The following is a 16828-nucleotide window of genomic DNA, read 5'->3' as shown; positions in this document are numbered from 1 at the left end:
GGGGTGGGGGGGTGTAAGCTTATAGCATACCGAGATCCACATCACTGAATGGACTTCCACTTGCAAATATAATGTTGTCACCCAAAATGGAGAATGCTTCTTCAGGGGTACATTCAGCTGTCAAAAAATGAGGGAAGTGGTACACAAACTGTTATAATCCATGTTGTCCATTGCCACAACACATGCCAAGTAAGTGAAACATAGAATAAAAAGTTTCCACACCATTCTTTGTTGGATTTGACATGGCAAATATGGCTGGTCTGGTTGATGTTGAACCCTTGAGGGCCTCTAATACCTAAAGAACAGATGTCGCCATCAATATATTGAAGGAAAGAATGGTAACAAAATAATTATGTCTATGATAGCATGAAATGATTTTTTTTTTTTGAATTTTCCTTTTCAGTTCTTACAGAGAAAGCATGTGGTTGCGCCAGTAAACCATAAAGATCATTTTCAAAAATTTGAAATTTGGAGGTAAGTTGGTACAAAAATGAAATGAGAAAGATGGTATGAAAGGGATGAAGATTTCCTAAGTTCAACAAAATCCACAACATTGACTAACAGATTGATAGAAGCACAATGGAACAGAGAATACATCATGGTCCATTTGATAATTATGGGGGCTGCTCTTTCCCCTTCAAGGTTCTCCTTTTTCTTTGCAGAAACATGGAATACCCAATCTCACATTGGATGGCAAGTGTAGAAGGAATAAAAGGCTTTTTTTAAATAGAAAAGTACGTATTATTAAAGGAGAAAATATAACCAACATAAACAAAAGAACCAATGTGTGGAAAATAAAGTTTCAGTGATTTTCACATATGTTCTCTCTTATAAAACACTATCGAAATCTAATGAATTTATACCTAATGAAACTCATAATCATTCACCAGAGAAAACTTCAAAATACTCATAGGAGAAAAATACCAACAACAAGGTCTAATACCTACTGAGAATTTTGAAAATGTGTATAAATAACTCCATCCAATGTGAGATAGATGGAAGCCAAATTAGTTCAATATCATTACTGAATCAAGTATGTAGTGTGTGCAATGAAAAGTCAAATCAAAGCAGCAGATACTAAACCTCTTTTGAGAATAAACCTCCAACAGCAGATAATCCTAGAAGGACATCAGGCCTCACTTGCTTCACCTGTTACCAAAGTTCAGCAGGTTGTTTGAAGTTAACATTTCAGCAGTTAAAATCATGAAAAATAAAACAAAAAATCAGAAAACATAAGTAATTGTAGAATGTAACTAAAGGGGATTTCCTAAATAGAGGTGTGTGTGATGTGTGCATGTATGATGTAGGATTCCATATTTCCATGTGTGTCCTCCCCAGGAGACTACCAAATTAGGCGATACACGTCGGAAATATGACAACAGAATGGGATATATGCTCTGACACCACATTAGAGTAATTGGGCTTAACTCCAAAACAGGCTAGCTCATAGGAGGAGGGTTGCCCAAGTGATTATATATATCATTCATCCTTACACATTCAATCAATGTAGGACTCCAATTATTTAATATAATGAAATAAAATTTTAATATAAAATGGCTATATACTAGTAATTTGGCTCCCAGGGTAAAATGCTACAGTGAAGTCTTAAGAAGTATTCTGGATTCCTTATTGTTTAATCTTCAGGCATGTAAAGTGAGTGGTGAGTCATGACAGTTCATTAGTTTCATAATATAACGCCAAGAAATACATATCTCATGTCTAATATTCTGATTCTGGGTTCCTTAATCGAGAATTTCATTTTTGTCAAAGGTGTTTTTGTCTTTTCAATTTCGATTCATCTCATGTTATGACCTCTCATAATCATATTCATATTAACAACTAAAAATTATATTTTCACGAACCACATCCACAAGGCTTGCCCCTTCCCTCAGTCCTTGACGATCCATTTCTTTCAAATTTCTTGCAAAAGGAAGGGCATCCGGATCAATATTTTCACGTCCTTCTGTGATTAATCCCTGTATATATGAATTCAATAGGAAAATTGAAAATAAATTCAAGATAGGTAATATTTAATCATGGAGTAATGAAATTAAATTCAATTACTAGAAATCACTATGGCATCTTAAAAATCATGCTATACAATACCTGTGCATCAACAACCCAAAATTGACTCTTGGCACTGTTAAAAGCTGCTTCATTATTACCTAACATCCTTGCCATTGTTTTCCTAGCAGCATTAAGAACCCCAATTCCTGCACTGCAACAGCACAAATATAATTAAAGGCACAACACAATGCAGCGATTATGAATGTCCTCAGTGCTAATGGGATCAACATATAACTTTAATTGAAAAAAAGAATTCCAATTGAAGCTTTCATTTAGGACTTCTAAACTAAACACATTGCACATTTCCATTGCATCTGAATCACATTGAGAAAACATGCAGACATCTACATAAAAGATTATATAATAAACACAATATAATTAATCTTTCAAATGTTTTTATAAAGGAATCAATTATTATCGATTCAGTCAATTCAATGGCTGTATGTGCCTTCAACTGACAGCTTAAGTCTTTGGGGGAGTTGTGTTCATCAAAGTTACTTAAGGATTTTATTCTACTTCAGATTATGCTATTCCAACTTAAATTAAGATTAGTTTTACTATGTTTGGGTTTAATACTTTTAGGTCTTTTTATGTTTTAGGTTTTATCTGGTCCATATATAGGCTATCCTATAGACATTTGACAGCTTTTGACTCAGAAATTAAATGGGAAGATATAAAAGCAGAGACAAGATTTCTTAGAAGCATGTGACTTTTTTATAAGTCAAAGTAATGGGACCCAACACATACATGTTGACAAATGGGAAGTTAATTTATCTAAATGTGAAAGAAGTTTACATTATAGGTGTTACTAATTGTCCCAAAAGCTTAAGTTGTTGGGTGAAGGCTCATGAATGGCTTTATGTTATCTAACATGCCTCCTCACACAATAACACTTTGGGCTTGCAGTATGGACTATGCACATTCCCACCATACCTTATGTCAGGATTTAACTTCTTTCTATTATTTATATGAATAACATAGAGGCTTTGATACCATGTCAAGAACCAACTTTCCCAAAAGCTTGCATATTTGTCTATTTCACATAATTCAATCCTCAAAAGCCTTTATTCTACATAAGAAGTCTAATATCTCCTGAGAACTTGGCTTTGGAATAAACCAAAATGATAGGGATAGTAGATAAACTCAATTCCTATATACTTGATTCGGCTTAATTTTCTTCCAACCATGACAGGAAAAGTTGGTTATTGTCATTGACATATGGATAATTCCTAGGCCACTCAAAGCTCTTTCTACTGATATTTGGGTTGTTCTGTTTGATTTCAAAAACAATGTCATGCTTATGTTTACATAGTACATACAGCATGTACTTTTCTTTGTAATAATTGTTTGAGGTCCCTCCACCTTGGAGTAGTTTCTCTAGGCATGAAGAATTTGGATTTTGGTAGAACGGTAATTATCTTAGAAAGTTTCAGGTAATACAGCTCTCATGTGCATTTAGTTGGAGCAGGAAGCCCCTATTTTAACAGCATATCTTAGCCCCAAGATCAGCTTTTAGATAGGTTTGTATTTCTGACTTCTCTTTCATTTTCTAAACATGTCAGTTCAAAGGAGTTTCTATTACTAACATTAAGAAAGATTGGACAACCAATCTGCATTTTTGCTTTAACATTTTCTTTGCTTTTCCCCCTTTTCTTTTTCCGATGGTACTTATCTTTCGCCTAGTTGTGCCCATCTTTCTCTCTTTGATAAAATTTATTTGTTTAAATCAAGTTGTAAGCCCATGCTAACTACTTATTTTGTGTTTGGTATTTCCTAAAGATTCTATTCTCAGAGAATAACTTTGCGAAAGAATTGAACTTGGAAAAACCAAATATGCCTTCTGTTCCAAATATATCCGAATAGTGTGCAAAATACTTTTAGGTCAAATTGTAAATGCTTGGTTATCCTTTCTCAAGACAGTATGACTAACTAACCTTCCAGCACCAGCAACAACAATCTTCTGTTTTGGAAAGTCAATCATTGGCCTTCCTTGCGCTCTTACAGCACCTAGAAGTCCAGCAATAGCAACACCGGCTGTTCCCTGTGAGGAAAATTTCACACATGACACTATGACATGAGAATCCCAAGAAAGCTCTATACATGACTCCCATATATACACATAAGTAGCAATAAATACATTGACAAAAATTCAGGTATAGTTGCATTGCAACAAAAATAAAAAATAATTGCCCTAGTTCTTTCAAAAATGCTTAAGGATTCTCGTTTTCAAAAATTCAAATTATGATATGCATCTATAGTCTGGTTGATCAAAAAAGAACTCTTCAGGATCATGTTTTTTTCAGGAATTAAATGAGATGCCGAGATAATATAGCTCTTAATAAGGCGTTGTTGTCATTTCATGAGTCTCATGAGTGATGACCCTGTTTTCCCTAATAAATATTTTCCCTAAGAAAAAAAAAACACAGTACTTTTACAATACAATTTGGGAGCAGTTTATTATGTAACAAGGAACCCAATTAACATAAACAAGCTAAATAATCAGAGCTCGCCGGTAGTGTGAATGACATGTGATAATTACTTTTTATGATCAATCCATATATGCTATTGTCAATACTTTTATAAATAAGAATTAACAATCATCCCACATGATATGATCTTAAATAAAGGAAATTTATACCTGCACATCATCGTTGAACATTCTGTAGGCATTTCTGTACCGCTGTAATAACTTGAATGCCCACTTGCTTTGGAAATCTTCAAACTACATTTGCACAAAAATGAATGACCTATAAATAAATATGACCCTATGAAAAAACACATGGTTTCTATCTGGTACTTTTATTTAAACCTCACTGCTAGTTAATACCTGCACAATCACATTTGGCCAGCGAGTAAAGACAGCTTCCATGAATTCATCTACAACAGCAAGGTAGTCATCTCCATCAAGACGGTGCTGCTGCAATCCTAAATCTGACAAAAAAGAATAAATAAATCATGTTTGAAAGAATAAAGTGAATTTATTAAGAAAGCTGATTATCAGAATCATATATGTTACATAACAGGCATGGACAGCATTGCTATTTTTCTCCAATAAAGTGAGTTACACAACGGGAGTTGTCACTTGTTAAAGATATAAAACAATATGTGGGCCTTTAGTGAATAGCAAAAGCATTCGCAGAAAGCTGGTATTTTAGATGGTATGAGAGCTTCTGTGACTGTGTGGACAGGAGTTCAATTCTTAACACTCCAGCACTCTTCTAAATAAAAAATACAACAAAAGGTAAAAATGGGCTTGTGCATTGTTTGTGCTTCAAGCCCGAAGGATAGAGTGAGAGAGCGTGTTGGAGACAGAAAACCATTAGTAGGCTTCTAGCTAATAGCTGAAGCTTTTAGGAAAATCGGTCTTTGACAAGAGCACAAACTAAAATTGATGAAAAGGTAGTGAAAGGCAATATTTAAATGCAAATATGTCACTTATAAGTAAATCTCGTATAATATCTTTCACTGAAAGGATATGGGAGTACTAACATAACGGATCGTTGATTAACTTCTCATTGTTAGTCCCAACATCAATCATGACAGGAAGTACCTATTATAGGAAAAGAGGGAAAGTTTGTCAGAACTGTAAACATACACTGCATAGGGCAAACATTAGAAGAATGGCGTAATAGCAACAATAATAATAATGTCAAGGGTGTGGCAATAACATGGTAGTCAATGGTCAGCACATTTATTACTATTTGTAGTTCTCCAACTAATATCATGGCAGTTGTTAGGATATACTAGACAACCTAGCCAGAAAGAAACAGTGGCAAAACAGAATAGAAGTGAAATCAGTTACCCGAAACTAGGAGAGATTCATTTTAAATTAAGTTTAAAAGAAAATCAAACTGTTGCAGTGGAAGAACCATCTAGTTGAATGAAGGAAATTTTTCCATGACTGGAAGTGTCCTTACGAGAAGCAAATTAATGGATTGAATAAAATAAGGTCTAGCCAAAAGATAATAGCATTTTAGTAAAAAGTTATTTTGATCTGATAAGACTATTTAAGCATAATTGATTACAGCATTTATTAAATTTGAATATTTCCTTATAAGCAACTTACAAATACCAACTTTATCCAAAACTTGTACAGTTTAAAAGGAAAACTGATGAAACATGGAGCAACGGCATACCCTTTGAGGATTTATCCCAGCAGCAGCAACATATAGATCAAGCTTTCCAATTGCGATACCAATTCCTTGAACTCCAAGATCTCCAAGACCGAGAATTCTGCTACCATCAGTAACAACAATCATATCAACCTGAAAAGAATATCATATGAGATGTCCCATGTTGACACTTAAGTTAGCATACACTATCTAGAGACTGGTCATAATTTGAGGAAATCCAAAGAAATATGAAAAATGACCATCACATGTTTAGCGCAAATAGAGAAACATCCATTGACTTGCTAGAGTGATATGACACTCACTTTCATTTATGATAATCATCATACAAGTTACAAGGATGAGAAGTTGGAAGCTGTTTCGTAGACCCTAATTCCTATGAAGACTGTAAACAATCAACATGATTTCCATGCATGTCATATGTGCCAAGCATGTAATAAACAAAGTAGTCAACCTCAGATAGCGGAGCGGAGTAGCCAATCCAAAAGAAATGGATAGCGGGTAGCATGATGGATGAAATTGAGACACAGGCTCCATATTTGAGACTCAGTTATGGAGGACTTTGATTCAATTGAAGATAACAAAGAAGGAAAAAACAAAGGAACTCGGCATAGACCGCGAAGAAAATAACAACAATATAACAGAGCCATGAACTCACCAGAAAATGATTGTAAGACGCCTTAACTAAAATTATTAAATCAAGTAGAGCATCATAAGCCTTCAGTAAAGGAGCACACATAAGATTACCGAATTGCCAAGGAGAAATGACACTCATGAGGTTACGACTCGCCCCATAGACATGTAGAATACCGCTGGTGTAAAGGAAATTACTCTACACCCAAAATGAATCAGAGGTGGTGTGTGCACCAAAGATCTGCTTCTGACAGAGATGAATGGCAGACTTGATATTTTTAAGAATTGGACATCAATCTTAGGCAAGAAAAAAACGTTAATTGTCAGACATAGTTTTAGCATTTGTAATCAAGTGGTCTATATAGTCTTTCTTGTTGAGTCAGAATTTAATATTGGAAGTCCAAGTATCGTAGTTGCTTACATCCAATTTGTCAGTGGAGAGAGAGGCACTGTAAAGAAGTATGAGAAGTTATACCTATTTTCTAATACACTCCCCAAAACTGAGGGTGTCAGCTGGATTACGTGACATGGCAATTGTACTGAGGTTATCACACAGTATAGTAGGGTCAGATCTGAGGAGCCAGAACCATGATCGATCAGATCTTAAGGGCGGGAATCTAAAACCACAAGTACCTGAGTGGGTCCAGAAGATGTGAGGAGGCGGAGAAGTGGGTAAAACAACATGTGGTGGGTTAGGTCTGATCGGGATCTAGATGATGGCAGACACCAACTTCAATGGCGGAATAAAGGGTTGGCATGTGGGCAGTATGCAAAGGGCTGTGGTTGCACATCTAGGGGTGTAAGAGACTAGTAGTGACTAAAACTAGCAGTATTGGATAGATCACAGACAAGGAGTCAGAGGGTGGGGACGGATGGCAGCAGACAGTGGCTGAATATGGCAGACAATGAAGAAGAAGGAACCTGCAAGAAACTTGACACGGCCAAATGAGACCAGCAAACTAAAGTGCAAAATACAGTTACAACAACAATAACCAAGCCTTAATCCCACTGGAGTGGAAAATTGGAAATACAGTTGGCTGGAAAAAACTTCACCAAAGGACAATGGGTCCACTAGGTATGCACAGTTTAGGATCGGCTCTGTTTAGTCTCTGATAAGATGTGAAAAGAGAGAGAAGTTGAAATATGTGTCATATAACAGCAATGTACCCTACTTAATAAATACAAAAGATATGAGCATATAATTACATGAAATGGTTATGGTTCGATTTGCATATACATTAAATATAAACATACATACAACAACAACTAAGACGAAGTCCCACTAGGTGGGATTGGCAAATCTAGACATACATACACATAAAAAATCCATTAATACATGTCTATTAAATTTATACGTGACATTTAAAATCAGAGCAGGCATGATTCCAGGTCAATTGCCAACGAACAACTCAAACCTCTTGATCAGTCAGGACAATATATAAAATCCATTATTAGAAACTAGCAATTAATGACATTTAGTGAGTGCACGCTTTTGTGTGTGTATAAGTAGAAGAAAAAATGTTTATACAGAAAACTGTGATGTGGATAGTCCAAGACCTGCTCAGATGGCCAATTATAGACCATAGACATCATTTCTCCACGATCCTGAGCACTGAAGTACATTCCTCTTGGCCTCCTAAACAGTCCACTATAGTTCTGGCATACAAGACCAACTGTTGGAGTATACACTACTGGTGCGTATTCCTCAATATTAGCAATCAAAACCTGACAAATATAAGACATGGTATTGGAGTTCAAATCAATCTTTGCATCTTACAGATATCTTATCATGCAACTTCAATTATTTATAAAATGCAGTAAACAAGGCAAGTTTATTTTTTCCAATGCATGACTTAAAAGAACATTGAATGGTAGTTTCACCTATAACATATCATTTTATCTTAATTATTTACAGGATTTTACATTCGATTAGTTACAGAGGTCAAGGTCACTATGTTTGTCTTTCTATGAGCACTGGCAGAGGTTGATACATAGATCATCATAAAAGATTATTTCTGACTAGAGTTGTTAGTTGTCAAAGGGGTGCAATAGAAAACACTGATCATACCTTATAGTACATGACTTCATTTCTGTCATGCAAGCGGTTAAGAATCCGCCACTTGGCCAGTGCATTAGGATCAGAAGGTCCGTCTCTTGCTTGAACTTCAAGCCTCTTCAGATCAACCACTATCAACACCAATTTTTGCAACAGTTAAATATAAAACAGAACAAAGTGCACAGTTCATAAATTACTAACAGAAAAAGTATTTATATATATATATGTGTGTGTGTGTGTGTGTGTGTGTGAGAATCATAATCATTGTATTTCATCACAGAATCATCTACCAGAAATTTCATGAAGCCATAAATTTGAACAAAGTACCAACCCAGTCTACATGAAGAAAACTATAAACAAAAACCTTCATAAATGGAAATTTTATGAAACCATAAATCTACCTTAATCTTATTCACGAAGATGGTCGATGCTTAGAAAATAAGTTGTTTTCTGTAATTTCAACAAATCTAAAAGGAGGTCTATGTAATCAACTCTAACAAATGATTGGATGTCATTTCCTATTGTAAAAGAATAGATTTATCCAAAAGAGATGATTACATGTGATAAAAAATTCTATATAACAACCAAGCCTTAACTATACTGGGTGGGGTCAGCTACATAAATTGAACAACTTCTTAATGTTATATCTACATCATGTTCAGTGACAAATCATTGCTCTCTAAATTTTTCCTAATCGTTTTACCTATGATTTTTCTTAGTCTCCTTTTTCCACTACAAGAGTGGAATAACCTCCATTTGATACAATCTCCTTATTGGTGCTTCTAACAGTCTCCTCCATACATGTCCAAACAACATAAGGTGCATTTCTACAAACTTTTTGCACAATAGAAGCTACTCCAACTTTTACCATAATGAATTCATTCATAATCCTACCTTGTCTAGTGTGTCCGCTCATCCAATGCAAGATTCTCATCTTTGTTGAGATTTTAACCCCCAACATTTAGTCTCATATAACATTGTAGGTATTATAATTGTGCAGTAAAATTTATCCTTAAGCTCGAACAACATTTATACCACATATGGCCCATGAATGTCTAAATTCTTCCCCTTACAGCATATCAAGCCATACACATAAACCATACTGGAAAACATGGCACTTCTCCACAAACATTCCTCTATCTTTATGTTGCAAAAAATTGAAACTAACCACCAATAGATCTTGAAGCATTGAAGAAAAACCCAACCCTCTTTATAGAGGGTACACGACACACACTGCACGTTTTGAAGCCACCCAAGGAAGCAAACAGAATTTTTGGTTAGTAATTTCCAAAGCAGGTCAAATAACCAGAACAGAAGTTACCATGGGACAAAGCATTACTATTTCTATTACATATTTTTCATTCCATAAAGTACCCTAGATCAAACAATAATTGAACCTGGGAAAAAGCCTAAATATGCATTAAATATTGAAGGCAAAATGGACCTCATTCATTAACTCTAACACCAACCACTATTAGGACGGCCCAGTGTATGAGATTCCCATTTAGTAGGGTCTAAGGAGGGCAAATATATGCAACCTTAACCCCGCAAGTGGAGAGGTTGTTTCCAGGACCAACCAACATTAGAAAAATAAAATTAGAAAACCACCAAAAAGCAATAAATCTATACTTCAACAATTGCATGAGGCCAACAGAAGTATAAAAACATACTGAAGCGTTCAATCTGTAGGTGGGTAGACATAACATTTGGAGGAAGTAGTCCACGTAGATCAAGCCGGTCTCTTTCCGTCATGGAAAACGCTGTTCCCTAATTTTAGAATACCAAAGTTAATACATTACTGAAAAACTAAATCAGATTGAATGTTAGGTAAGTATAAAACATCCTCCAATGGAAGAACAAGTGATGCAAGAACTTAATAGCAAAATCGTACATTCATCTTCCGTCTAGCACTTAAAGACAGACTAGGAAGACATCATCAGAATGAAGAAAAACCAATTTGCCAGTAATTTCAAGTGCATATTCTAGCACCATGTCATACATGCAGAAGACAAGGATGAATAATTATGAATTGTAGAGAGTCTAATGAAAAAGGTGAGGCTCAGCACAATTAGTTATGATCCAGAGGTCAAGGATTTAACCGGTTTAACTATATAGTACAAGTTTTTAAATCTGAGTCTGCAACCATCACTGACATCGAAATCGTGTATCGTGACTGCATTTTTTATAGGCAGACGTTAATATGATAGTATTTTGTGGTAAATGAGATTTGAACTCTCAACCTCCTTATTACTCCACTCCCTAAGCCCTTCACCCTTACCAATTGACCACCTTATGAGTCTGCATTGACTTCATTTGCCTGTAATTGTACAAAACCTCAAGGTTTTGGAAGTATCCGAAACCGCGACACTATTTAAAACCTTGGTCAATTATATATAATTAATTAATTATACATCTCTCCCTTATTTTAGAAATGACACTTGTTTTTTTTTAATATTGAGTATTAATTATTCGGTCGGACGGAAATTTCCCCGGGTGAAAGCTGTTTACAAACAGGCCAGCAGTTGAACCAATCCGATCGTCCAGTCTAGTCCTCATATAATTACGGGAAACAGTAAGACTACACACATTCACATTTGAAACACATGTTCATAAAAATTATCGTGCACAATTATTGAAACGATATAAACAGAAAAGAATGAAAAAGAGAAACGGTTACTTTGTTGAACCAAGGATCATGAAGAATATCAAGGCTGCGTTTATGGACGATGGAAGGACGGTGGCCTTCGGAAGTGGTGACAGATCTGGACGGCAGAAAGTGACGGTGGTGGCCGGAATTAGCGACGGTCACGTGACGCTTGAAGCGCCGGAGAAGAGATGAAGAGAGAGTCACGTGCTTCCAGAATATCGCCATTGTTGATCTGTGAAGTGATGAAAGATCTGAGAAAATGGAAGTTTCTCAGTGAGTCTGAGTATTCAAATGGGGACATCCAATGGTGTGAGACTTTTGTTTGTTTTTTCTGGTACTCGAGGCAAGTCTGTCCGAGCCGAAATATCCACATGTATGAGACTAGTTCTTTTGGTGTATGTATTTTTTTCATTTACAAGATTTGAAATCGAAATATTACTTAAAGACAATCAAACATCTATTACTTGAATAAGATTTTTGTTTGTGTGGCAATGGAATTCAACTTATTTCCTTTTTGTGTGTGGGGCAATGGAATTCAACTTATTTCCTTTACTTACTATAAAATTAAACAAATATCAATATAATCATTGAATTGGTCATTTTTATGGAATAATAACTATTTTGGCTCATGATTTTTCATGATATAATAATGAATGGCATAAGCACTTCCAGTTTTAAATTAGGGGGCAGGAGTTGTCTCTACCGGCTTATTCAATATGGATCGATAATGATTAGAATTGAGTTTCAACGAGTTTAGGTTTGGGTCTAAAAATTAGATTCAGTCAGTATTTAGGGTTGTGTAGGACCAAACATGACTCATCAACATGTCTCATGTTCACTTACTCATCATATTTGTACATGTCTCTATTTTAAAAAAATGTGTATAGAGTAATGACACGTTTTTGTATGAAAGTATTATTGATTCTTTACTTTGTTCATCATATATATATACATGATTAATCACTAGGTATGCACAGTTTAGGATCGGCTCTGTTTAGTCTCTGATAAGATGTGAAAAGAGAGAGAAGTTGAAATATGTGTCATATAACAGCAATGTACCCTACTTAATAAATACAAAAGATATGAGCATATAATTACATGAAATGGTTATGGTTCGATTTGCATATACATTAAATATAAACATACATACAACAACAACTAAGACGAAGTCCCACTAGGTGGGATTGGCAAATCTAGACATACATACACATAAAAAATCCATTAATACATGTCTATTAAATTTATACGTGACATTTAAAATCAGAGCAGGCATGATTCCAGGTCAATTGCCAACGAACAACTCAAACCTCTTGATCAGTCAGGACAATATATAAAATCCATTATTAGAAACTAGCAATTAATGACATTTAGTGAGTGCACGCTTTTGTGTGTGTATAAGTAGAAGAAAAAATGTTTATACAGAAAACTGTGATGTGGATAGTCCAAGACCTGCTCAGATGGCCAATTATAGACCATAGACATCATTTCTCCACGATCCTGAGCACTGAAGTACATTCCTCTTGGCCTCCTAAACAGTCCACTATAGTTCTGGCATACAAGACCAACTGTTGGAGTATACACTACTGGTGCGTATTCCTCAATATTAGCAATCAAAACCTGACAAATATAAGACATGGTATTGGAGTTCAAATCAATCTTTGCATCTTACAGATATCTTATCATGCAACTTCAATTATTTATAAAATGCAGTAAACAAGGCAAGTTTATTTTTTCCAATGCATGACTTAAAAGAACATTGAATGGTAGTTTCACCTATAACATATCATTTTATCTTAATTATTTACAGGATTTTACATTCGATTAGTTACAGAGGTCAAGGTCACTATGTTTGTCTTTCTATGAGCACTGGCAGAGGTTGATACATAGATCATCATAAAAGATTATTTCTGACTAGAGTTGTTAGTTGTCAAAGGGGTGCAATAGAAAACACTGATCATACCTTATAGTACATGACTTCATTTCTGTCATGCAAGCGGTTAAGAATCCGCCACTTGGCCAGTGCATTAGGATCAGAAGGTCCGTCTCTTGCTTGAACTTCAAGCCTCTTCAGATCAACCACTATCAACACCAATTTTTGCAACAGTTAAATATAAAACAGAACAAAGTGCACAGTTCATAAATTACTAACAGAAAAAGTATTTATATATATATATGTGTGTGTGTGTGTGTGTGTGTGTGAGAATCATAATCATTGTATTTCATCACAGAATCATCTACCAGAAATTTCATGAAGCCATAAATTTGAACAAAGTACCAACCCAGTCTACATGAAGAAAACTATAAACAAAAACCTTCATAAATGGAAATTTTATGAAACCATAAATCTACCTTAATCTTATTCACGAAGATGGTCGATGCTTAGAAAATAAGTTGTTTTCTGTAATTTCAACAAATCTAAAAGGAGGTCTATGTAATCAACTCTAACAAATGATTGGATGTCATTTCCTATTGTAAAAGAATAGATTTATCCAAAAGAGATGATTACATGTGATAAAAAATTCTATATAACAACCAAGCCTTAACTATACTGGGTGGGGTCAGCTACATAAATTGAACAACTTCTTAATGTTATATCTACATCATGTTCAGTGACAAATCATTGCTCTCTAAATTTTTCCTAATCGTTTTACCTATGATTTTTCTTAGTCTCCTTTTTCCACTACAAGAGTGGAATAACCTCCATTTGATACAATCTCCTTATTGGTGCTTCTAACAGTCTCCTCCATACATGTCCAAACAACATAAGGTGCATTTCTACAAACTTTTTGCACAATAGAAGCTACTCCAACTTTTACCATAATGAATTCATTCATAATCCTACCTTGTCTAGTGTGTCCGCTCATCCAATGCAAGATTCTCATCTTTGTTGAGATTTTAACCCCCAACATTTAGTCTCATATAACATTGTAGGTATTATAATTGTGCAGTAAAATTTATCCTTAAGCTCGAACAACATTTATACCACATATGGCCCATGAATGTCTAAATTCTTCCCCTTACAGCATATCAAGCCATACACATAAACCATACTGGAAAACATGGCACTTCTCCACAAACATTCCTCTATCTTTATGTTGCAAAAAATTGAAACTAACCACCAATAGATCTTGAAGCATTGAAGAAAAACCCAACCCTCTTTATAGAGGGTACACGACACACACTGCACGTTTTGAAGCCACCCAAGGAAGCAAACAGAATTTTTGGTTAGTAATTTCCAAAGCAGGTCAAATAACCAGAACAGAAGTTACCATGGGACAAAGCATTACTATTTCTATTACATATTTTTCATTCCATAAAGTACCCTAGATCAAACAATAATTGAACCTGGGAAAAAGCCTAAATATGCATTAAATATTGAAGGCAAAATGGACCTCATTCATTAACTCTAACACCAACCACTATTAGGACGGCCCAGTGTATGAGATTCCCATTTAGTAGGGTCTAAGGAGGGCAAATATATGCAACCTTAACCCCGCAAGTGGAGAGGTTGTTTCCAGGACCAACCAACATTAGAAAAATAAAATTAGAAAACCACCAAAAAGCAATAAATCTATACTTCAACAATTGCATGAGGCCAACAGAAGTATAAAAACATACTGAAGCGTTCAATCTGTAGGTGGGTAGACATAACATTTGGAGGAAGTAGTCCACGTAGATCAAGCCGGTCTCTTTCCGTCATGGAAAACGCTGTTCCCTAATTTTAGAATACCAAAGTTAATACATTACTGAAAAACTAAATCAGATTGAATGTTAGGTAAGTATAAAACATCCTCCAATGGAAGAACAAGTGATGCAAGAACTTAATAGCAAAATCGTACATTCATCTTCCGTCTAGCACTTAAAGACAGACTAGGAAGACATCATCAGAATGAAGAAAAACCAATTTGCCAGTAATTTCAAGTGCATATTCTAGCACCATGTCATACATGCAGAAGACAAGGATGAATAATTATGAATTGTAGAGAGTCTAATGAAAAAGGTGAGGCTCAGCACAATTAGTTATGATCCAGAGGTCAAGGATTTAACCGGTTTAACTATATAGTACAAGTTTTTAAATCTGAGTCTGCAACCATCACTGACATCGAAATCGTGTATCGTGACTGCATTTTTTATAGGCAGACGTTAATATGATAGTATTTTGTGGTAAATGAGATTTGAACTCTCAACCTCCTTATTACTCCACTCCCTAAGCCCTTCACCCTTACCAATTGACCACCTTATGAGTCTGCATTGACTTCATTTGCCTGTAATTGTACAAAACCTCAAGGTTTTGGAAGTATCCGAAACCGCGACACTATTTAAAACCTTGGTCAATTATATATAATTAATTAATTATACATCTCTCCCTTATTTTAGAAATGACACTTGTTTTTTTTTAATATTGAGTATTAATTATTCGGTCGGACGGAAATTTCCCCGGGTGAAAGCTGTTTACAAACAGGCCAGCAGTTGAACCAATCCGATCGTCCAGTCTAGTCCTCATATAATTACGGGAAACAGTAAGACTACACACATTCACATTTGAAACACATGTTCATAAAAATTATCGTGCACAATTATTGAAACGATATAAACAGAAAAGAATGAAAAAGAGAAACGGTTACTTTGTTGAACCAAGGATCATGAAGAATATCAAGGCTGCGTTTATGGACGATGGAAGGACGGTGGCCTTCGGAAGTGGTGACAGATCTGGACGGCAGAAAGTGACGGTGGTGGCCGGAATTAGCGACGGTCACGTGACGCTTGAAGCGCCGGAGAAGAGATGAAGAGAGAGTCACGTGCTTCCAGAATATCGCCATTGTTGATCTGTGAAGTGATGAAAGATCTGAGAAAATGGAAGTTTCTCAGTGAGTCTGAGTATTCAAATGGGGACATCCAATGGTGTGAGACTTTTGTTTGTTTTTTCTGGTACTCGAGGCAAGTCTGTCCGAGCCGAAATATCCACATGTATGAGACTAGTTCTTTTGGTGTATGTATTTTTTTCATTTACAAGATTTGAAATCGAAATATTACTTAAAGACAATCAAACATCTATTACTTGAATAAGATTTTTGTTTGTGTGGCAATGGAATTCAACTTATTTCCTTTTTGTGTGTGGGGCAATGGAATTCAACTTATTTCCTTTACTTACTATAAAATTAAACAAATATCAATATAATCATTGAATTGGTCATTTTTATGGAATAATAACTATTTTGGCTCATGATTTTTCATGATATAATAATGAATGGCATAAGCACTTCCAGTTTTAAATTAGGGGGCAGGAGTTGTCTC

At 35.3% G+C, this 16828-nt stretch overlaps 2 protein-coding genes across 2 annotated transcripts in view; both read right to left on the bottom strand.

Moving 5' to 3' along the window:
- LOC109362754 (NAD-dependent malic enzyme 62 kDa isoform, mitochondrial) overlaps window positions 1-11838 on the bottom strand; it is a 19582-nt gene extending 7744 nt beyond the window's left edge. Inside the window, exons 1-14 of the mRNA XM_019608768.1 lie at window positions 11564-11838; window positions 10557-10653; window positions 8899-9017; window positions 8388-8555; window positions 6204-6332; window positions 5557-5617; window positions 4895-4998; window positions 4706-4789; window positions 4002-4108; window positions 2107-2218; window positions 1863-1976; window positions 1084-1149; window positions 223-295; window positions 31-117 (exon numbers count right to left, since the gene is read on the bottom strand). Of these exons, the coding sequence (XP_019464313.1) occupies window positions 31-117; window positions 223-295; window positions 1084-1149; window positions 1863-1976; window positions 2107-2218; window positions 4002-4108; window positions 4706-4789; window positions 4895-4998; window positions 5557-5617; window positions 6204-6332; window positions 8388-8555; window positions 8899-9017; window positions 10557-10653; window positions 11564-11758 (1516 nt within the window). The 5' untranslated portion in view covers window positions 11759-11838. The remainder of the gene's footprint in view (window positions 1-30; window positions 118-222; window positions 296-1083; window positions 1150-1862; window positions 1977-2106; window positions 2219-4001; window positions 4109-4705; window positions 4790-4894; window positions 4999-5556; window positions 5618-6203; window positions 6333-8387; window positions 8556-8898; window positions 9018-10556; window positions 10654-11563) is intronic.
- On the bottom strand, window positions 12869-16443 carry LOC109361677 (NAD-dependent malic enzyme 62 kDa isoform, mitochondrial-like). Its single transcript, XM_019607195.1, has 4 exons — window positions 16159-16443; window positions 15152-15248; window positions 13494-13612; window positions 12869-13150 (listed from the first exon to the last, which is right to left on the bottom strand). Exons 1-4 carry the CDS (start codon window positions 16351-16353, stop codon window positions 12884-12886), a joined length of 678 nt encoding a protein of 225 aa, XP_019462740.1. The 5' UTR covers window positions 16354-16443; the 3' UTR covers window positions 12869-12883.

The sequence above is a fragment of the Lupinus angustifolius genome, chromosome LG12, assembly GCF_001865875.1.
Source record: "Lupinus angustifolius cultivar Tanjil chromosome LG12, LupAngTanjil_v1.0, whole genome shotgun sequence".
In the NCBI taxonomy this organism is placed as follows: Eukaryota; Viridiplantae; Streptophyta; class Magnoliopsida; order Fabales; family Fabaceae; genus Lupinus; species Lupinus angustifolius.
This window is presented reverse-complemented; position numbering and strand designations above follow the sequence as displayed.